This window comes from Ambystoma mexicanum, chromosome 5q (genome assembly GCF_040938575.1).
Source record: "Ambystoma mexicanum isolate Mex_15411 chromosome 5q, UKY_AmexF1_1, whole genome shotgun sequence".
NCBI classification, from domain to species: Eukaryota; Metazoa; Chordata; class Amphibia; order Caudata; family Ambystomatidae; genus Ambystoma; species Ambystoma mexicanum.
In genome coordinates this window covers 452,635,695-452,659,027 of record NC_090933.1, presented here as the reverse complement: position 1 = coordinate 452,659,027, position 23,333 = coordinate 452,635,695, and the positions used below count along the sequence as shown (strand labels likewise).

The following is a 23,333-nucleotide window of genomic DNA, read 5'->3' as shown; positions in this document are numbered from 1 at the left end:
TATACGGTAGGGAGCTATGTTCAGAGAGTCTCTCTTCCCGTTGGCTCATGTACCTCCAACAAGTTATACTACAGTCACTCACAATTATTCATACTGATTCTGACATACACACATCTGTCTTAAAATGACCATTGCACTGTTTAAAAATCTCCCCACATCATTGGCATTGTAATGGTAAATAGAAAATAAACCACCCGTCTGTTTTCAAATATTTTCTGTATTATAAAATTTACATTTAGGCATGATCTCATTTTTTACAGCAATAAAAGGGAACAATCAAAGCATTTTCAATGACACACTGCAATTATAGTGGCGGAGAACAGAACTTAAATTGCAACATTAGCACTTGATAAAGACACGCACGGGACTTTCATTTTTCTAAACTGACTGCATACTTTCGTGCACACACACAGCTCCCCCAGTTAGGTAATTACCTTATCTGTTCAGATTCTTCTCTCTGTGAATGTGGCTCTCTTGGCGTAACTCCAATAAACAGGAACGCTTGCCTTCTCAAGCCGGGGTCATTGCCTGGAATTCTCAGCTTTTTCAGATAGGACTGCCTCTGCCAGTGGAAAGGTAATTCTTTCAGCTTTCCCCAGTCTCGACTGCAGCAGGACACCCCCACAGCCAGGTCTTCTCCCCAGTAGTGCAGAAAGATGTCTGCCTGTCTTTTTCCCTGCTACTGCCCACTAAAACTTTCCTCTCAGCCCTCTTTATGACGTGTTCCAATGAAATCCATCATCTCTCATCCTCCTACTTTTCAACAATAGCTTCGCTTATACATTTGCAATTGTTGCAAATCTGACTTCCTCCTTCCTGCCGTTACTGTGCACAACAACACGGATAATCAGGCAGAGAAGAGAAAAATCTGCACACTCATTTAAATGGTTTTCAAAGTATGCCTAATTCTGCAGTAGAGAACACATTTTATTAGTGGGTTATATTAAAATAAGGTTTTATTAGTCAGGTTAATTGTTAATATGTTAGCTGTTAATTTTCAAATGTGTCTCTAGCAATATAGGCATTTCAGGTGAAAAATAGTGTGCATTTTTAAATGAACACGTGTGCTTTTAACTGTAAAAATAGCTTTGCATCTTATATATTAAAATCGTTTTTTTGACTGAATAGCCTGTCTTTCCTTGTTAATCTGCTAACCCATATATCAATGCACCGCACCCTTGTGGTGGTGCTGCAAAAAAAAAAATGCTACTTGTGCAGTAGTACTGTACTCTGTGCTGTAACATGCCAAAAAAAAATGCTACTTGTGCAGTAGTACTGTACTCTGTGCTGTAACATGCCAAATATCCTTACATATACCCTCCTTTTGTTTTTTAGAACTTGGCTATAATCCAAGCCAATCTCTAAAAACAACTTGTTCTTTCTTTTTCTCTTAAAATGCATGTGTATTGGGATATCTTTCTCTTCCTGACGTAGTCAGTAAAATCAGTAACATTTTCATTTTTACTGATAGCACAATCAACCATCCACCCATGATTAGCACCAAGATAGCCAAACCCACTATTGAGCGTTCCCCCCAGGTTCCCCAATTAAATCTTTCCACTTCTATTATGCCCAGATTACTAATTGTAATATTGTTTTTTCGCAAATTCATTTTCATAACATGTCTTTCTTTGTGATTCAATAAATATTCCACATCTGGATCTATTGGAAAAGTATCCCTTTGAAAAAAATCGATATTTTCCACTTGGCTTTCCCAAACATCATTTGTTACATGGAACAATGTTAATCCCCCAATTGACACAATTGCATCCTTTGGAACCTGTAAATAAAAAACATTATATTTTACCTGTTTAACCACGTATGTTCCATGGTTTAAATGTACTACCGTCATGTTCTTTAAACAGGTACTGACCAACCATTTACCTCTGACCATCTTAGCCTGTGCCATTTCTTCACTCCCCATATTACTAATAATCACTTCACATCCCTCTGATATACTTGGGTCAGATTTCAATCCACAAATAGCATCTGTGGCATCAGGAACAAACGGTTTACCTGGACACATATAATTTTGTTCTTTAAATGTTACACATGTTTCCAGGTTTGGTATTAAATAAACTTCAGGTTCCCATGACTGAAATGCCACCACTTCTGGAGTCTTAATCTTAATGAATTTGTCCTCTTGCCAAAATCCCACGTTGTGTACCCACTTCGTTTGATAAATAAGTTCAGGGGCTACAAATGGGATGCATAGCAAAAATCCGATCTCTAGTCTTTCCAAGTCCACATATAACGGCATTGCATTCCCCATTTCGAATGCAATTCTTATCTGTATAAGGTCAATTTCCCTCCTGGTCAATCTTTCTATCATTTGCCGAATGATATCCTGCGAAACAAAATACAAGGGAATATGTCCTTGAATCAATTGTGAAACTGCAGTTTGAACTTCTCTCATATAATTCGTTAATAGTCTATCAACAGGACTCATTATGTTCAATATTTCATTTAAAGTTCTGTCATGCTTAAGTATTATTTTAGTCGCCCGTTGCATCACATCCGCTTGTTCATTTAGAATGATTGCAGTTTCATTTATGAATCTTACTTGTTCATCCAGTCCCCCTCTAATTCCATCTAATGTCTTTTGTATTATTTCTAGGTCAATACTCAGTTGTTGTGCTTTAGTACTCAGTGTTCCTACCGAAATAGAATTGGCTGTTGATATTGTAGTACCTATTATTGCCCCAATTATAGACATTACCATTGATATCGCGAGCATCACCGCACCTCTCTTTCCTCTCTTCTTCTTAATGTCTGCTGAATTCACGAATGTTTTTTCCAATTGCATTAATATATCTCTTATTGACTGCTTAGCGTCCTCTTTTCTTATTTCCAGCCACTCTTTAGTCTGTTCAATCTTAATTCCGGTATTGTTCAAATGTTTTTCAATCAAAATCTCAGGATCCAATGGTATGTAGATATTTTGGAAAATCATCCTTCTATCACTCATGATGAATCCTGGTGCTTCTTCTACCGCGATACCAGATGCTGGTCCAGGTTCAATGACAACCTGTGCTTCTGAATTCTTGAAGATCCCTCCAAATATCACTATTGTTAAACATGTCATCGGTATCATCTTCAATGCTGATCGCTTTGTAGCCTTGGTCTTCACCCCTCTTTGGGGCTTTCCCGGAATCCGTCCTCGCGGTCTCCAGTACTCCATCGTCTCCCGTGGCCTCTGATCCCGGAACCTCCGACCAAATAATGTTAATTGTCTAAATCAAAATAGAAAATAAACAGATTAAGTACATAGCACAATACTAATTTCCACCTTTTTGCCAAAAATAAAACATGCTTGGTAAAAATACTTCTTTTTTTTTTTTTTTTTTTCTGAAATTAAACACAAGTTAAAAGAAAACAAACACATATAAAACAGCATTCAATATTTAATACACTTTCTCTCTGTACACCAACCACGAGCTTCCGTTATATGTGCATTTATTTATTTATTTATTTATATTATATATTTATTTATTTATTTATTTATATTATATATTTTCACATATATTACAGTGTTTATGTGCCATCATAACAATCAACTTTTTTTTTTTTTTTAACTTCTTTGTCACTGCCTCCTGATTACACCCATTTATTTTCTCAAGGGACTCTATCCGTTTCCACATGCTCAAGCTGCCTGATCTCATGTCTGGGATGGCATGGTTTGATTTGATTTACATGGACAAACTGCTCTATTGCTGTTTCACCTTCATTTTTCAAAATTTTATACACTACAGGAGAGACTTTATCTATAATTCGGAATGGCCCCTGCCAGGCTGCCAGAAATTTAGAATTTTTCTGTTTACTTTTCCCAAAATGAAACTTGTACACCTGATCCCCTACATTGTATTCCTTTACTGATGTCTTTTTGTCATAATATGACTTAGCACTGTCAGCAGCTCTTTCCAGATTTCTCTGCACAAAAGCAAATGCATGTTGCAAATGCCTCCTCATTTCATCAATATATTCATGAACTGTGGATGCACTCACTAGAGTTTGCTCATGTGTTCTGTATAGTAGGTGTTGTGGTAACACCATCTTCCTACCTGTTAAGACCTCATGGGGGCTAACACCTGTTGCTTTGGCAGGAGTCGACCTGATTGCCATCAAAACCAATGGTAAACGCAAATCCCAGCTGGAACCTGCTTCTGCCACAAATTTCTTTAAAATGTCCACAACAGACCTATTGCTTCTTTCAACTGTACCTGACGACGCCGCCCGATATGCGATATGTAGTTTCCTTTTCACACCTAGTATTTGCCATACCTTACTCATTAGAGTACTTGTGAAATGACTTCCTCTGTCTGACTCAATTCTTTGTGGCAACCCAAACCTTGAGAACACATGGTTCACCAGCAATGTGGCTGCTGTTTGCGCACTACAATCTGGTGCGGGAATGCACTCAATCCACTTTGACATCAAACATACCACACTCAAAATATAGCGGTGTCCCCTGCTTGACCTTTTTAAAGGACCTACATAGTCTATTTGCAAATCTGACCATGGGAGAGTTAGGCCTCTTTTCATCAATGGTGCTCTATGCATTGGTGAAGCAGGTTTAAATTGGGCGCATACTAGACATCCTCTAGTATATAATTCCACATCTTGGGACATATGTGGCCAGTAAGCATAATCTTTTAGTATTTCTAATGTCTTTTGTGAACCTCTATGGCCTGCAGTTATGGCATCGTGTGCATGGTGTAGCATTAGTCCTCTGAATGAAAGGGGTACTACCCACTGTATTTGCCCTGTTATGGACTCTCTAATCATGAGCCCATCCTGTAATCTAATTCGTGTTTTGTTCTTTAATAACACCCTCAACTCTTCTTTTCCCATACAATCATTTTCTGTTAAAGGATTTTTTTCAGGATCTATCAAATGATTATAATAGATTCCCAAAATTTGATCATTCTTTTGTGCCTCAATCAAATCTTGGTCTGGCGTGTCATGACTCCACTGCACCACCGGTTGATCTACCTCCTTTGGTGCTTTAGAACGTGTGACTGCATCAATTTGTATTTCACCCATTAAATAATCAATAGGTAGCAATTCTCCCATCACAGCCCCAATCTTAGCCAGATGGTCTGCCTTATCATTTCCCTCCTTATCCTCTCCTGGTGTTTTTAAATGCCCACGAATTTTTCTCCAGTATATTGTTAAATTATTTTCTGACACCAATTTGTCTATGGCTTGTATCATTTTTCCATGTTTAAGTGGCTTTTTGTTGTATGTAACCATGCCTCTTGCTTTCCAACCAGGCAAATACTCCACAAAGCTATTCCGTGCATAGTCAGAATCAGTCACCAGGACAATTTCACTGAACTTTTTATCAACTGCAGTAGCAATTGCTTTATAGATGGCTGCCAATTCCGCTACCTGACTGCTCCTATCTCCAATCCTCATCCCTATACTAGGAACGCCTTCACATTTCAACCAGACATTTCCTATTCCTGCCACTAATTGTTTATTACTGTCATTTTCAATGTGAAAAGCACAACCATCCACATATACAGTTGGCAAATCCTTGCATGTTTTTTCATCAAAAGCTTTGTGTGGTGATTGTTCAAATTCCTGCAAACTAGCTTCCACTTCCATTTCATTTGGTATTTGTTCAGCTGCACAGTCATGTAAGTCAGCTAACCCTTGAGCAATTGGGCTCTTTTTATTTTGTCCATATCTTACTTCTACGGGAAAACCTTGTAATGCCAGCGTCCATGAAGTGATTCTGGATTGCGCTAGATTGCCTGATCTAATTCTTTTACTCTCTAAAAATTGCAGAGGTTGATGATTTGTTTCAATAATCACCTTTTCTCCCTGAACAATGGGGCGAAAATGTTGTAGCGCCCACACAGTGGTTAATAGGGCCTTCTCACATTCATTAAATTTCATTTCAACTTGGGAAAATGCCTTACTTGCATATGCAATGGTTTTGTGATTCAAATCGTGTTTTTGTGATAACACTGCTGACATACAATGTTCAGAAAAGCCTATTTCTATAAAGAAATCCCTGTCCTTTATGGGGTATGCTAAACATGGTGCCTTTACAAGACATTCCTTCAATCTAGCCACTGCATCAGACTGCTCTCTTTCCCATCTCCAGGGAGTATTTAGTTTAAGCAGTTTAGTCAATGGTTGAGTGATTTCTGCATAATTCTCAATGAACTTTCTGTTATAGCCTGTCATCCCTAATAAACTTTTTACTCCTTTCACATTTTTAGGATCTTTTAATCTTTGTATGGCCTCTATTTTCTTCCTTTGTGGATTTAGCCCATGTTCAGTCACTTCATGCCCTAGAAAGTTCACTTTTTTCTTGCACCATTGTGCTTTTTGCAAAGATACTTTGGCGCCTGCTTTCTGCAATTGGCCAAGCACATGTCTTATTTCATCAAGATGGCTTTTAAGGTTTTCATTTTTTATCAAGACATCATCCACATAAACTATTGTCCCTCTTTCCGCTGCATCCGGCATGGCCTTTCTCAAAAATATGCCAAATTCACTCCCACTATTGATGTACCCGAACGGAGCTCTAAGCCAGGCATATTGAGTCCTGTCAAATGTAAAGGAAAATAGGTGTTGTATCTCCTCTGCCAATGGCACACACCAATATCCAGATGTGAGATCTAACGTGGTAAATACATTTGAACCATGTATCTGAGCTAGGCCCTGATCAATGAATGGTAGTGGCCATCTAGATACTGGTACTCTTTTATTTAACTCTCTTAAGTCTGCACACAGCCGCCATTGACCATTTGGCTTTAACACACCTAAAATAGGCGTATTGGATGTGCTATGAATGGGCCTAATTATTCCCCGTGATTCCAAATTTTTAATAATCTCTGCCAATGATTCTAAACATGCCAGCGGTAGTCTATACTGGCGTACAAACACTGGATTTCTGCTACAACCTTCTGGTAGTGTGGCCACATGTAAATCAGTTAAACCACAATCATAAGCATCTTTTGCAAATACATCCTTAAACTCCATAAATATTTCCCTCAGATTGCGTCGATCCTCATCGCTGTTACATGCATCCGCTAAGGAGATCTGCTCTTCTACCATTCTGGAAAATTCTGGAAACTCTTCTGGTAAAGGAATCTCAGCGCTTTCCTCTAACTGTGTGGCTGTGTCTTTTTGTAGAGCTGCCACTTTCAAATATTTTGGCAGATCAGCTTCCACTTCAATGGGCTGATTTCCTGTTTCATTTTCATTTAAATTAAATATTATGCAATCCTCTTGATGGCAGCACACTGTCTCATTTGAATCATAAGGATACACAGAATGAATTTTAAATATTCCTTTGGGCTGAGAGTCCAGGTGTTCTGGTAACTCGCCCTTGGCATCTACATATTTTTCAGGAATATTCCCAATCACCATGTTATTTAAATCTGCCGTATAATGTGATTTTTGTATGGCCATTCCTAATGGGGAGTTTTCCTCTAAATGAACGTCCTGACAACCTTTATTATTTACCATGATTTTTACAGATCCCTCACCAATGTCTACCAATGGAATGTATTCATAATCCAGGCCTTGCTGTTTTATGGATTCATTCAGGCATACAAATGCATCAGAGCCTTTCATCTGCTGTCCATTTTTGCATTTCAGTGTTATTGCAAACTGTTTTGTAAATGCAGGAACAATAGTATTTTTCCTCATCTGTAATTCGACTGCATAAGGAACTAGTTGTGCACAATGATAAGCCCTTCTTTTGTCTTCAAATTCAGGCGCCGGCCCACCTAGGCGTGACCATATTTTTTGATTAAGGAAATCTAACACCATACACATTCTGTGCATGATGTCATTGCCCATGTAAAATTCATTTTGTGCTCCACTCACTATCCATACATTATGGTAAATTGCTTTCTGCCCAATGCTAATTTTAAGCATGCATCTGCCTGTAATTCGGTTTTCAAAGTCTGGACTGTCCAACCCAGAAACATATTGGTTTTTAATCCTAAATTTCGGGATTTCTTCCCTCTCCATAATTTTTTGCAACAATTTCTCATTAATGAAACTCCTTTCATGTTCAAGCGCTAAAGTGGCTTTTATTGTTTTAAGATAATCATTTATACCAGCGTGAACCCATGGTTGCTCATCTTCCATGTGTATCTCTGCCAGAGTGGTAATGTGTTTTTCTGAATCTGTTTTAGGAACAATATTCTGTTTGCATGTATTCTCTTTTAAATAGAAACGTAATGTGTGTTCGTCTATGGCAGTCTGCCAATCTTTCCTTGGGTCCAAGTATATTTGTACAGGTAGTTTTTCATTGTCGCTCTGATCTTTGTCTTGACACCTTAATATAACAGTGACACTAGGTATGCAGCTATTCTGGAGGTATACCTCCACAGCATCATTTGTTTTGGCAATGGTGTGACATTCTTTTATATTGCTGTTTTGGGATTTTAGTTTCTTAGGCCTCAATGGTTTTTTGGTTAAGGACCACAGCACTCCATTCACCCCATCTATGAGAGGAGACAATCTTTTCAGGCAATCTGTCCCCATCAGAAATGGAATTTCACAAATAGATGTGATCAATACCTCTTGTTTCATTCTGTGCTTTCCTATTTTTATGTCAACCTCAGTTACACCTATGATGGGCACCTCCTCCCCATTAAAGTTATGCACTGGGCCTTGATTTGCCTTCACTGTGATCTGACTCTGTGGAGGCCTCCCTTCATTGATACTCTTTACCAGCTCCTTGGACATAATTGTGGCCTGTGCGCCAGTGTCAATCATAGCAAAGGTGTGGCATTTTTCTTCTACAGTGATGGGTGCATAATATCTGTCCTCAACTTCCTCTAATACACATAAGAAATGTGAATTCTTACTGATTTCAGGGCTCACCTTTCTCAGGCCTTTTTCACTTTTGGCTAAGCACATTGGTAAATGAAAAGACATTTTTCCCTCCTTTTTACCCATTTCTGTGCGAGATATTTTATTCATTTCTCCATGTTCAGAGGTTTTTTGGAGTGTGGCCACCGTTCGCCCATCCATCTGGGTAACATCAGAGACCACATTACAACCTTCCAACTGAACATGTGTCACAACATCATTCAGCAATTTGTCATTTTTTAATTCTGTGCATTTGTGATCATTTAGTGTAATACCAGCCCTTTCAGCCTCTTCAAAAATATGTGGCTCAAAGAATTTTTCAGGTGATTGACTTGTACCCTCCTTGTGAGTATTTCCTTTTTCTGTCTGTGTTTGGTAATTGTTTTGCTTGCCCAGGGAAGGAGCTATGGCATCCCCACTTACTCCCTGTTCACTGGTATTCCCCATGCATGAGTCATTTTTCTTAAATCTGTCCCTTTGTTCTTTTGGAATTCCTAATATTTCTTTTTCATTTGTGCAAATCTTTACTGTTTTATTTAGCTCTAAGTTAAACCGTACCTCTTTTTTAGAAGTATTTGCACTTTCTGTCACAATTTCATTTACTGGTACTTTCATTTTTAATCCATTAGTCATCTCAGAGTCGTTATGCAAAGTTATATCAGAGCAATCTGTCATTTTGGCACTGCAGTTATCATGAGTACTTAGTCACTTTTCGGAAGCCCCCCGGTCATTGCTATGGCCATCAGCCCCCTCTTTGGAAGGTTGTTTTTGCGCTGTATAGAGCTTTCCTATTTGCTCAGCTAACATTTTCACTTGGGCCTCAAGGCATTGGAACCTTTCCACCTCTCTAGGATCCTCTTTCTGTGGCCTAGGTCGATATTGGTTGTTTTCCCCCTGATTGGATCTATTCTGATACCTCTCAGGTGATTGATACCGGTTGGGATGGTTTCTGAATTCTTGATTCATTTGTGGAGGGGAGCGGTTTGCACCCATCCTTTGATTATAGTCCCCTGGTGGGGAATCATTGTACTGGCGTGGACTGTAGTTCACGTTTTGCCTCATGTCCTGTCTCTCAGATTGTGGGTACTGGCCCCTATATTGATTTCCATTATCAGTAAATCGATCCACATATCGGGGCCTATCCTGATTACCATATATCATGGTGCTGGGATCAAATCTGCTCTGTGTCCCCAATGACTGGTAGGGACCATCATTTCTTTGATCTTGATTTTGTCTCTGGTTATTGTTCATACCTGCCATATCAGACCGGTATCTTACCCGGGGTCTATCTCCTAAATATCTAGGGCTGATGTAGCTCTCTCTATTACTAGGATCATGTGATTGGAACATTGGTACAGGCAATGGCGATCTTTGTTGATTACCCCTTTGTTCAGGTGTCACATTATTTTTACCTTGGCTTTGAGCAGACTCAAGGGACATTTTGGCTGACCTGATTTCCATTACTGTGGCTGAGGGTTCTTTAGATTTAGGCCTAGTATCTTTCATTTTATCACTTTCTCTACCCTGACAATAGAGTACCTCATATAGCTTGGTGCTTTGATGTACAATCCATTCAAGGGACTTGTCACGGTCAAATTCACGGACCAATTGGGATATGATGTCTTTCTGTAGCCCATAGAAGTATGCGGTTTTAAACTCATTGGAATTTGAGTCAAAAGATACATCAAAGCGAGAGAATGCTCTTTTTAAGTCTTGTAAAAATTGGCGAGGTGATGTATTAGGTCCAGCAGTAATAGTGTACGCAACTTTCTTTGCCTCTTGCAATGACTGAAAAGGAGAAAAATGACGCCTAATTTCTTTTTCAAACTCCAGCCATGTTATATTCTGCTGTTCATTTAATCCCCTTATGATGCTGGCCGTCGGGGCATCTAAAGTTAAATGAAAATATTGTCTGTACTGTTCCTTAGGTATCTGGAGCGCTTTAAAAATGTCATGCACCGCTTCTAAGTGATCCTCAATGCAGCATTCACCTCCCTTTTTAAATGGTTTGATCAGGGCTTTAATGGATTTCATTATTTTTATGGGGCTACTTGTTGCAATGCATGGAATTGCACTATTTTGTGATTCAATCCTGTTTTCAGGTGTATGAGATTGGTGGCTGCCCCCAATGGGAGTATCAAATCCCCCAAGGGCGCTGCAACCAAGTTCAGTCACCGGCCCAGTCACTGGGGCACTAGCTCTTTGGGCAGAGCTAGAATTCACCTCCACTCCATTGAATGTGGTACCCTGCCGCCTCTCCTGTGACCTGGGAATGCACATTTGCTGTTCTAAGTCCTTACACTTTTTAAGGAGTCTGTTGGCTTCATCATGCAAATAATTATTTTCATCACTCATTTTATTAATTGCCTCCTGCATGTCACACATTTGAATTTGGCATTCATTGAACTCTTTATTTCTTTTGTCTCTTTCTTGAATCATTTTAATCATTTCTTGTTCTACACTCTGGAGATCACCTTCTTTTTCACAATGTTCTTTTTGTAAAATCTGCATTTCTGAAACAACCTCATCTTTATCCTGCCTAATGTGATCCACTAAGGCTTTTAAGTGTGTCAATTCTTGCTCACTATCTTCAAATTGTTTCTTGCTTTTGGATAACTGAGTATCAAAGTCTCTGCATTTTAATTGCATGTCTTTTTGGCATACATCCAATTCTGCTCTCAACATTTCCTGATTTTTACTTGCCCCATCTATTTCAGTCTTTAACCTGTTAATTAGCTGAGTATCATTCTCTTGCATTCGCAGTGACTTGTTTAAAATAAACCATATTTTGCCGCATAGACGTATTAAACAGTCTTTCTCTGCACTTTTATCGGCTGCATTCAATAATCTCGTAAGGCAGACCTGAATTATGCTGCCTTCTGCAAAAATATTGTCTAGTTTTTCTTTCTGCACCTCACCCTGAATGCGGTTACTCCATTCTAAGGTACTGTTCGAAGACCAATTCCCATGTGCAAATAACTTTGCCTCTAAATATTGCACTAGATCTGAGAATGTGGTTTCCCTTTGTGACATTCTGAAATTCGTTTTTAGTGGCACACTGCTATTATAAAATGGGTTCCCTTTAATGTGCAAATGGCAGTGTGAGACACGCTTGCCACGCCCAGTAGGTACTCTATGATCACTTTCCCGGCCTGCAACGCACCATAAATATGTAGGGTATTTTGTGGAGATTTGGGGCCTGACGGTATTTTATTACCGCTGAGAAATAACTTAGCAATAATCACTCTTTGTATTCAGATTTGGCCATGTGCAACAATAATACAATGGACATGCATTATTTCAGCACCCAGACCTGCATATTTGGTATACGTGGTTGGTGGTATTTTGGTGAGCATAATTCCCTTGTTTTATTTGTGGCCCCAATGTCCAGAATCCCTTATCTTCGCTTAGATTTTTCGTGTGATCACTAGAGAGACCTCAGACCTGCATTCTAGGGAAACCACAATTTCCAGGGATAGTGTTGGTGCGCCACCATGGGCAAACTCACTGACTTATTTACGACAGAGAGCTATATGTGGTAGTCTTGTGGTAATTTCCACTACCTTATATACGGTAGGGAGCTATGTTCAGAGAGTCTCTCTTCCCGTTGGCTCATGTACCTCCAACAAGTTATACTACAGTCACTCACAATTATTCATACTGATTCTGACATACACACATCTGTCTTAAAATGACCATTGCACTGTTTAAAAATCTCCCCACATCATTGGCATTGTAATGGTAAATAGAAAATAAACCACCCGTCTGTTTTCAAATATTTTCTGTATTATAAAATTTACATTTAGGCATGATCTCATTTTTTACAGCAATAAAAGGGAACAATCAAAGCATTTTCAATGACACACTGCAATTATAGTGGCGGAGAACAGAACTTAAATTGCAACATTAGCACTTGATAAAGACACGCACGGGACTTTCATTTTTCTAAACTGACTGCATACTTTCGTGCACACACACAGCTCCCCCAGTTAGGTAATTACCTTATCTGTTCAGATTCTTCTCTCTGTGAATGTGGCTCTCTTGGCGTAACTCCAATAAACAGGAACGCTTGCCTTCTCAAGCCGGGGTCATTGCCTGGAATTCTCAGCTTTTTCAGATAGGACTGCCTCTGCCAGTGGAAAGGTAATTCTTTCAGCTTTCCCCAGTCTCGACTGCAGCAGGACACCCCCACAGCCAGGTCTTCTCCCCAGTAGTGCAGAAAGATGTCTGCCTGTCTTTTTCCCTGCTACTGCCCACTAAAACTTTCCTCTCAGCCCTCTTTATGACGTGTTCCAATGAAATCCATCATCTCTCATCCTCCTACTTTTCAACAATAGCTTCGCTTATACATTTGCAATTGTTGCAAATCTGACTTCCTCCTTCCTGCCGTTACTGTGCACAACAACACGGATAATCAGGCAGAGAAGAGAAAAATCTGCACACTCATTTAAATGGTTTTCAAAGTATGCCTAATTCTGCAGTAGAGAACACATTTTATTAGTGGGTTATATTAAAATAAGGTTTTATTAGTCAGGTTAATTGTTAATATGTTAGCTGTTAATTTTCAAATGTGTCTCTAGCAATATAGGCATTTCAGGTGAAAAATAGTGTGCATTTTTAAATGAACACGTGTGCTTTTAACTGTAAAAATAGCTTTGCATCTTATATATTAAAATCGTTTTTTTGACTGAATAGCCTGTCTTTCCTTGTTAATCTGCTAACCCATATATCAATGCACCGCACCCTTGTGGTGGTGCTGCAAAAAAAAAAATGCTACTTGTGCAGTAGTACTGTACTCTGTGCTGTAACATGCCAAAAAAAAATGCTACTTGTGCAGTAGTACTGTACTCTGTGCTGTAACATGCCAAATATCCTTACAGACCACAGTCTTACATGTAGATGTCTTTCTGAATTGACTGAAGTTAAGTTAGCATTAGCATTGATAAGGGTACCAACAGCTAATGCATAATCTTCTTTAAGTAGAATGTAAAGCATATTCCTAAGGAGACGAAGGTGAGAAAAGCTAATCTAACTACTTAACTGACCTCAAGGGGGAGACTTAGTTCAGGCGCCCGAATGAGCCCCAAGTTCCTCACGCAGCTGCCAAAAGAAGTAGGCAAACCCAAAACGGCCAGAGAGGGAGGGGAGCAATATGGGCCCTTCAACACATTTCTTTGAGCCCAAAGGCATTACATCTCATCCTTTTCTCTAATCCTTCAAGGGTTTGCAAATAAATGTTGAATATTTGGACAGGAATGAGCCCTTGCCATGTGATTTATCACCCTTTTACCTGCATCCGGGGGGAGGATCTGCGAACAAAACTTTAAAGTGTCCTCAAAGATGTCTGTATTTGAGTAGGCTTATGCACATTTTTGAAGAACAGCTTAAGTTATGCAACAGAAAAAAGTGGTGAGCGGAGGGCTCTGAAATGATAAAAAAAACACTTGCAATCCCCCAGACCATTGTTTTTTAACCTGCCATACCATTAGAGAATGGAAAAGACCATATGTAAATCAAGACTGGTCCCACCCTAAAAAAGGAAGTCTAGCCCAAACTGCTAGATACTTTCATTTCTCCATGAGACCACAGGAAACCACAGGCATACTTTGACCTCATTGGGCTCTTTAAGTTGTTCGTAGACCATATCAATGTGAGTAACCCCTGTTCAGCCATGAAGAATGCTGCAGAGGAGTTCTTGTGATCACTGTCCGGAATAATGCATAATTTGAAGGTGCCGTCCCGGTAGCCTCGTCACATATGGAAACATCTCCCACATGATTATGATAGGCTCCTTCCATTATGTGCTCAAAATAAATTATGGATGCTTGGCTCTTCTGGGAGATGCTGCTACAGACATGTACTTTGAGGTGATGATTTGCGGTGCTCCAGAATGAACCTGTCCTTTTCTGCTAAAGGTCATGCTGTTGAATCAATTGAGGGTGACGCTATTTTTGTCCATGAAGAGAACATTCTCAGTGTATTCCCAGTACTCATTGAATAAAGATGTTTAAACAATCATTTTATTCAATGACCGATTTGTATAGACCATTCGAAGAGCTCACCGAGCAGTGTTTCTAAATTGAACTGGCATCCTCTGTGATTTACACATGTGCGCGCAGGGGCTGACAGGCACGGATGGGCTGGAAGAGGGGAGATGTGGGTGGCCGAGGGAAGTGTATGGTGAATGTTTTTGGGAGTGTGATGTATGTGTGTGTGTGTGTGTGTGTGTGTGTGTGTGTGTATGTGTGTCTGTGTGTGTGAGTAATGTTTGGGGAGGAGTGTGAAGAGCAGGTAAATGGAAGTGCTGCGTGTCTGTCTGACTGTTAGTGGGTCTGTGGTGGGGAGTGGGATGGGAGAAAGTCTTTGGCAGGGAAGGGGGGCAGATTGGGAAGCAAACAGAGTTTGAGGATGAAACCTCCCAAATAACAAATTACCCAGTGTAGGTGGTTTGGGCCGGACAGGGGATCAGCTTCATGGGGGTTGGGTTAGGGCTCTGGTTTTGAGCTTGGGAGGTGGGGGGGAGTAGAATGTGATAAATCAGCATTTTGAAAACCACACAAAATCGGCCAAAATAAATCAACCTTTTTTGTGTGCGGTCTTCAAAATCAGAATTATCACATGGAACTGTTCTCCCTCATTTGTATGCAGAACTTTTCCTTATTGATGAGATAATCATAGGATGTGGTCTACGAAGCGAGAAGACATGATTGTGATAAAATAAGCACTGCCCTTGCGACGACGCTTACATGATCGATGGTGGGGTGCAGGGAAGTCCAAGGAGGCAGAATATGATAAAAGATATACACACTGTTCTGTGTACCACCCAAACATGAAGCACAGGAATAGGGCAAAGGTCAAGGAGTCATTAAAAAAGGCATGGTGATAATAAATTAAAAAACACTGTCCTGGTACTTAACCTTGCAGTCCTCCACTTGCAGTCCAAAGCCCAACAAGCCCAACAAGCATCCTGGATTACACCTATGCAGACCTAGATCCCAATATCTTGAAACAGGATATCCTTCATCTGCCAAAAGGGTCTCTTGTTGTCCTGTTACAGAAGCTAATCTATTATATTGCACAAATGTCTAAAGTGAAACAAAAGCAACAAGGAATGTTATTAAAACAACATAGAAACAGCTCTGAGAAATATATAGAAAATATTGGCATACTTGTCTAGAAAATGAGAAATTCTAAGCTTACCTTCCTATACATGCTTCCCATAAATGAACACCATCACCTCCAGACACATCTATCTCCTGAAATTCCAGAAACAGTATGCAAACAACTCTCAGTGTAAAACTTGACAGCAACCTTTTACCTGCTAAAGAATACATATTGTGCACATCTAACTCACCTGCATTTCCGTTGCTTACTAAAAACGCTGCTCTTCCACTAGTTGCCCAGGATTGCTTTAGCACTTCTGTGAGTATCTTTCCGCCAAGATACCTTCAGGTGAACGTGCATGTTATAAATTTGAATAACATAACATAACTCGTACTAATGCTTAAGTGGCCTCTTTTTCGGATGTGGATTCCCATTGAGGTTGTAGGACATAGCGGACCCAATGGGGAAAGTCCTGAGAGTGAAGGGAATTGATGGATTTCTGTAATGGAATACCCAGTTCCATAAAGCTCCCTCAACTTGGCCCCCATGCCTAGGCTCAAGCAAAAAAAAAAAAAATGCTAGTCTTGCATTGCATCGTTGTGGAGACAGCAGGTACAGTAAACCAGGGGAAGTAGCTCACATGTTTAAATGCTAAATGAATAACCGGAAGTTCCTCTTCAGAATAGGGTCATTTCAATGGGATAACAATTTAGGAGTAAGGGAACACAAGTCACACAAATGTTGGCATTTAAATTGTTTCGTCGAGTTCCAGGGTGAGTTAAGCTTGCAAGGCTTGGTGTCTTAATCAGACCCTATTGACTTTTGCCATCTCCAGTAGACAAATCATGTGAAAATGTGGCAACCTTGTAAGTGTGCCAAAGGGGCTATTGGGCACTTTTCAGGAGGTTGCCATCTTCCCATCTTCTCCACATCAGGATGGTGCCCTGACCCATCAGCAACCAAAACCCAAAACAGAAATGATAGCCTTACTGCACAGACAGTACCAGAGTATAGATAAAAGTGTGATTGTGGTGTGGCAGGCTAAGTGTATCTGTTTCTGTTCACAGAGTTGTGTGGATTAATCTTTGAAAATACAACAAAATAAAATCCAGTATAAAAATGCAACAGAATCATCAGATGCTAATTATTAGTCTTCTTCACACAAAAAAATCACCATTGGATATCAAATTGTATGTAGAAGAAACTTTAGACACACACCTATCGCCTTGGCCACCAAAGCAGTGATGTTAATTGCAGCTTCAATCATAGGTAAGCCCCAACCACATACTGTGGGTGCATACTGTCCACCCACGTTTATTTATACATGTTTTCTGATTATATTCTTATAGTTTGAAGTGGTGAAAGCAAAAGCACCGAAATGAATTATAAAATGCATTGTTTATAGTCTAACCAGCTATGTTTCCTTCTTGTCACATTATTATTATTATTATTATTATTATTATTATTATTATTATTATTATTATTATTTCATTATGAACATTTTGTATAAACACTCCTGTGTACTCGTAGGGACCTGTCATTTGGTGTATTGTTTTCAAGTGTTAGCCAACTGCACCCATTGTCAATGGCAAGACCTTTGACACCATTTGTCTCGAAAACTGTGCTTCAAAATGTACCATTTCAATCCATTTTAAAATATTGCCTGCAGGGATTCCCCAGACTGCCCTTACATTTCTTAAGGGTCCTTCACTACATTGAGTATTGTGTGCTAATTTAGGGAAATGTGATTGCTCTGCCACTGAAAATGTTCAGCCCTGACTGACCTTGATCCACCAAAATCTGCCAATGCCAATTTGTAGGTTGTACAGGACAGTATCAACTGCGTCCATCCGACGGGAGGACTTCTGAAAGACTGAGCACTGAAGTGCGCCTGCCACTCTCCTCACAAGTTCAAATTGTGGAAATAGGGACAGTAGGCAGCTCTTTAAAGACCTTAATGTATCTTGTTGAGTTCCGGGCTTTCAATTAACTAGTCCATGTATCGTCAGTATCATACCCTCACTCGCTAGGCCCGAACTGCACTAACTTCCTGGATGCTGCGTGGTAAACAGTAGGGTCATGTGATGCAGCATTGCTGTGGGATTCGCACTGCTGTGCAGAAAATCACTCATTCATCGATTCTCACATTTTCAGAGATTCGCCCATCCTCACTTTCATGTATCCATTCCCGCATGCTTATTCAATCATTCATTCATACTTGTCAAACGTATGCGTGTGTCTGTTCATATAATCTCACACTGCCACTTTCATTAATTCATCACTCTTCAAAATCGTGTATTCATCCATTCAGCACCATACCCTTAGCCTTTCATCAATCCTCAGAATCATTCAAACATCCCCTCTCGCTTGCATTGATTCAACACTCCTCACATTCATATTCATTCATCCATCGGGCCTGCACACTCCACCCACTCCCTGGCTGCTTTCCCCTCTTTCCCCTCTTCCTATACCCCCATATGCCTAGGTTTGTTAGTGCAGAAAATGGTTTTCGACGCAAAACAGCCAAAACCGTTGGCTTTGTCAATGCCTGTTTATTGATATGCAGAAAAGTCAAGTTGCACCCAAAAGCATAATTCCAGCGTTCAATCCTCTTACCTCCAAAAACGTGACCCTTTAGCTGAGTTACAAGAACATAGCGTTTCTTTTGTATTCTGAATTGTGGGCATTTGTGTGCCAAAAGGCTAACTCAACTTGATGATTTGGGCCTGTGGGGTCTTTTCACTAAACCATATAAAAGCCTTTAGAGTACAGGAACAATTTCAACGTTTATAACCATCTATTTGCACTTTGCTCATGTCCTGCTGACTCCAATTTGGACTCGCTGCTAGAATAAGAGGGGGGTTCAGCTAAAAAGTTAAAGAATCCCTCCAGTGGTGTTATCATTAGATCAATAAAGATGTCACTGGGTTGTAAGCCACGGCGTAAGAACAGACAAGACAGAACAGGTAGAACTGTCACGCTTATCCAACAATATCTATGATTTCATCGTTCTCTATAGAGCTACTACAAAAGGCGGATAGCTGCTCTTTGAACAACTATGTGAACAGAAGTTTCGATTATGAAGCCAGTTTAAAGGCAATGTTTTTTTTTTAATTTGTTTTTTTTACTTTCCACAAAGCCACAACCATGTATAATTTTATTTCGACATTTAGTCTATAATGCAGACTATTCAAGAATTGATAAGATTGCGAAGACACGTGTAATTTCATCATTTTCTTTTTTAAATAAAGCAACGAATTCAAAATTGCACAGATAGTTTTTTACCTATTAGTCTGTTCAAAAGCCAAGCGCTGCGTACAGGTGCAACATGCATGTGCTGATAAAATCCGGGGACGAAATAAAGGGTCTGCAGACATGTAGAAACGCCATCAGTCCATCATGAATTTTCAGCACATTTTCTGTGATAAAGTGGTTAAAACAAGTGTTTGCAATGGGTTTTGTACAGTCATACATGAACAAATCCAATAGATGCAAGTCCTCAGCATTGACACAGAACATTTTCCATGCCATTTCCATGATGACTTTGCACATAACATATGCAAGTATAAAAACACATGTTCATTTTGTCTATGACTACACGTGTCCATGAGACTGCACCAATATATGCCAGTATTACCAAACAAGAACATACTCCTGTTGGCTTTACCTTTACCAGATGTAATGACATGGAAAGAGCTTATGTCCAGACTGCACCAACCAATTTGGGCCGGTACCCCGTAGGAACACTTATTCTGCATTCCTTCTTGATGCCCAGTAATAGATTCCATGCCACAGTAAAGAAACATGTGCAGACTACACTCACCAATGTGGGCCAGTAGCACAAAGGAACCCTCATCATGCTTCTGTCACCCTCGATGCCAAGCATAATATGCCCCACCACATGCGCACACTGGACAAACCAATGTGAGACAGTACCATGAAGGAACACTCATGCTGCTTCCACGCTTGATGTCCAGCATAATATGCCACACCACAAAATGACACATGTGCAGACGGAACCCACCAATGTGCGCCAGTATCACGTAGGAACACTCATCATGATGAGGTCATCGTGATACTTAGTAAACATGATGCCCTACTGTTAGGTAGAATGTTCATCTTGTGTGTAATTCCCCCCACTTGGTGCGTCCCGCCAGCACTTTTTGCTGGACTATTGATGTGTTTTCTGACTATCCTGAGTGAGTGAGAAGCTTTTCCCACACTCACCGATTCTTTTTCTGTGACTCTGGGAACCCCTTGGTTACTTTTGATCAAGTCGGCTTTCCTCCGTCTTTTTGTGACATCTGTACTTTACTATTGGAGCATGCAGCACTTTCTGTGCAGTGTTGCTGGGAGCTTCTTGAACTTTCCTCTTTGGTTTTCTTTTATTTTCCTGTGCTAACTTAATGTTAATAAGATGGGGAGGTGAGGACTTTTTATCCTACCTATACTTTTTGTTTGTGAGATCATCGCACCCACTGTATGTGGAGAGCTGAGCGGACACATTGCATTCCTTTTCTCACTTCTCCTGTAACTTTCTAGTTACAGTGACAACTCTCTCTGAGTTGCTGGTGGCAGTGGATGATTTTATACCAATTTTATGAAACTTACATTGCAGGCTGTTTTCGCAGCTGCGGTAAGGGGCAAATGGAGCGCCATTGACCCAAAATAGTCCCTCTCTTATTTTGTTTTGCCAATTCTGCCAACCTGTATGGGGGAAACCCTGCTTAATCTTTTGTCTTTGACGGGCTCCCATTGAGCAGCCTGCCCAGAGACAGAAGTGTGTCTGGGAGGGCAGGAAGGCGGGAAATCACCAAATTTCCAGAGTTTGTGCTTGGATCCAATTCTGACTAGGCGCCTGGCAGTCCCCTTGGGATAGCCGAAACCCAAAGTTTGAATGTGCCATGCATTCTAATTGGCTGGGTTCCTGTATATTATAATAATCATTATTATTATCATAATTGTTTATTTAGAACGCTCTTCATACCTAAGAGGTTTTTAAGCGTGGACCCGGGATTCAAACCTGTGATGAGCGTTGGGCGAGCGTTGGGCCAGTACCATTAGGAACCCTCATTATGCAGCTACTTTGAACCATATTTCTTCCACTTTGACCAGCTTCAACACCCTTCAAACAATGACAGCACTTTGTGGTGTTGCTTTTGGCACTGTCATCAACCTTGAAATGCTTCCTGAACTTCAAGCCATCCAGATTCTGGCTGTACCCATTTCCACGGAATGCCTTGGGCAACCCGAACAGCAGGTCGTTGTTTGAGGGAACACTGACTCAAGTGCTTCCTCAATCTGCTTGACATCATCAAATCCGTCATTGTGAATTCCAACTGGTGCCAGTGGATGCCATTGTCTCGCCACAAATTGCACCACTACTTGAACTGTTGGAATACATTGACTGGAGCGCTGTCTTGACCACTTGGGAGCCCGCACCTTCTAACTGACTCAACACCGACCACCAGTGGGATTTCATCGGTTTGTACTGTGTAAACACATCAACTCAACAAAGCTTAAGCACCAACAAGCCCAGTTAAAAACTTTCAAACAACCCAAAGACAAGGACAATGTTCTCTATGGAGGGCTTGTCACCGAAGTCCACTTTCTGGGACCCTAGTGACCGGTAATCCCCCTTTTCCACACTGTTTTCCAGCATATAATTTGAACAGTGACACCAGCTCAAGTACCCATAGTGCCATACTATCTTATTGTCTGCATTGATGTGATCTCTTAAAGGAGTGGGGTTTCCTTGTGTTGTCTATTTAGTTATTTTCATTTTTATTTTGAATGAATTTTTAGAGAATCTTTATTGGACATTATTTTATTTTGTAGTCATTGTATTGTTTGGGTTGCTACTGTTATCACCTCACATCTCTCCTTACAGTATAGCCAGACCTCGACCCACATTATCAGTAAAGGCAAATGAGGTATACCCATTGTGCTATGTCTGTTTTAGTAGGAGTGTGTTTAAGCCACTACCCATCCAAGTACTGCTACAGACCAGTAGCTAATTTGTCACAATGTCCCACTCACAATATATGCCAGCTTTCCTCCTGTAACACGTTCATGATGCTGAAACAATATATACCAGTATCCCCAATGTAAAACTTGCATGATTCTATGCCCACAATATATGCCAGCCTTTTCAATGTAAACCACTTCCCTGATGCTGGTGCCCAAAATATACATCATCATTGCCACTCGTGAACCTTCATGAGGCACGCAATATATGCCAGCACTTTAAAATGTCCCAATAATTGTGTGAAACCTTTCTTAATATATAGAAACAAAGAGCCTCAATACAGTAAAACATACTGTTGTCTTCGGGAGAAAGTGAGCATCTCTGCTCGGTCCCCTCTCAGAGCTGTCACATGTACTGTATAAAAGGGTCGCAATATACACTTTTAGCAGTAAAAAAAGTACAGCTCTGATGTGAAGCACTACTATACACTATCCATTGCCAACATCACTTTGAAAGTGGTAATAGAAAACTTTAAAAAAAAAAAAAAAAACAATGCCAGAAAATGATATTTCTGGACGACCTCTGGCAGTATTCCAGGAATATCACTTTTGTTACGACTGGGCTGGTGGTGTTTCACTAATTGGGTGGATTGTGGATTGCACCCGGACTGTAATGAAGCCATCATTAAATTGTCATGACATATGTCTTTTGCTGAAGCCAATGTAAATATGCAGCGTATTTGTTTAAGAAAAAAGGTATGCCCCTTTAATTCCTCAAGCAATCGAACGAGAATGACATGCGCAGAGATCTCAAGGAGCCCCACATCAGGTATGTGAAGCCCCTGCATTCCTGCTTTTCTATTTGCATTCTGCAACATAAAAGTCCAAGAATGGACATCTAGAGCAGGACTGAGAGCGCCATTCCATCTGACATGGAACAGCTCTCGCAGTCCTGCGTTAGATTTCCATGGAAACATGAGGGGGCATGGACAACACTCTCTGAAAGTATTTTTGTTTACACCATCTTATTCCCACTTTGCATAAAGGAGAACATGCAAGCTTGATCACTATATATGGTTATACATCAACTCCACTCCTCCACGCACACCACTCAGAAAAGGTGCCCCAGAAAAAGAAGACTCCCACTCCCATTGCTGAAAGGGCTCCGTCATAAGGTAAGGATCCCATGCAATGTCTCGGAAGGATAGCTCAGGTGGAAGGATAGATCAGGTGCAACACGCTTGCCTTGGAAGCAATACGGCACAGATTCGACCCTAGGGTCCACACTTAGAAACCTCTTTACACTATAAATAACCAATTACAAGGCAGCCCCAATCAAGCAGGCAATGAGCCCTAGAAGCTTTGATGCTGCCTGCTCTGGTTAATGTCCAAACTGCATCCGTGGCAATGCTTTC

The 23,333-nt window shown here is 40.3% G+C and overlaps 1 protein-coding gene across 1 annotated transcript; it reads right to left on the bottom strand.

Moving 5' to 3' along the window:
* Positions 1-201: 201 nt before the first annotated feature.
* Positions 202-13,070, bottom strand: LOC138497453 (uncharacterized). Its single transcript, XM_069620954.1, has 2 exons — positions 12,849-13,070; positions 202-3,233 (listed from the first exon to the last, which is right to left on the bottom strand). Exon 2 carries the CDS (start codon positions 3,179-3,181, stop codon positions 1,391-1,393), a length of 1,791 nt encoding a protein of 596 aa, XP_069477055.1. The 5' UTR covers positions 3,182-3,233; positions 12,849-13,070; the 3' UTR covers positions 202-1,390.
* Positions 13,071-23,333: the final 10,263 nt, after the last annotated feature.

Bases quoted from the DNA above. Each gene is read 5' to 3' on its own strand.
- LOC138497453 (XM_069620954.1), bottom strand. From the start codon at position 3,181: ATGGAGTACTGGAGACCGCGAGGACGGATTCCGGGAAAGCCCCAAAGA.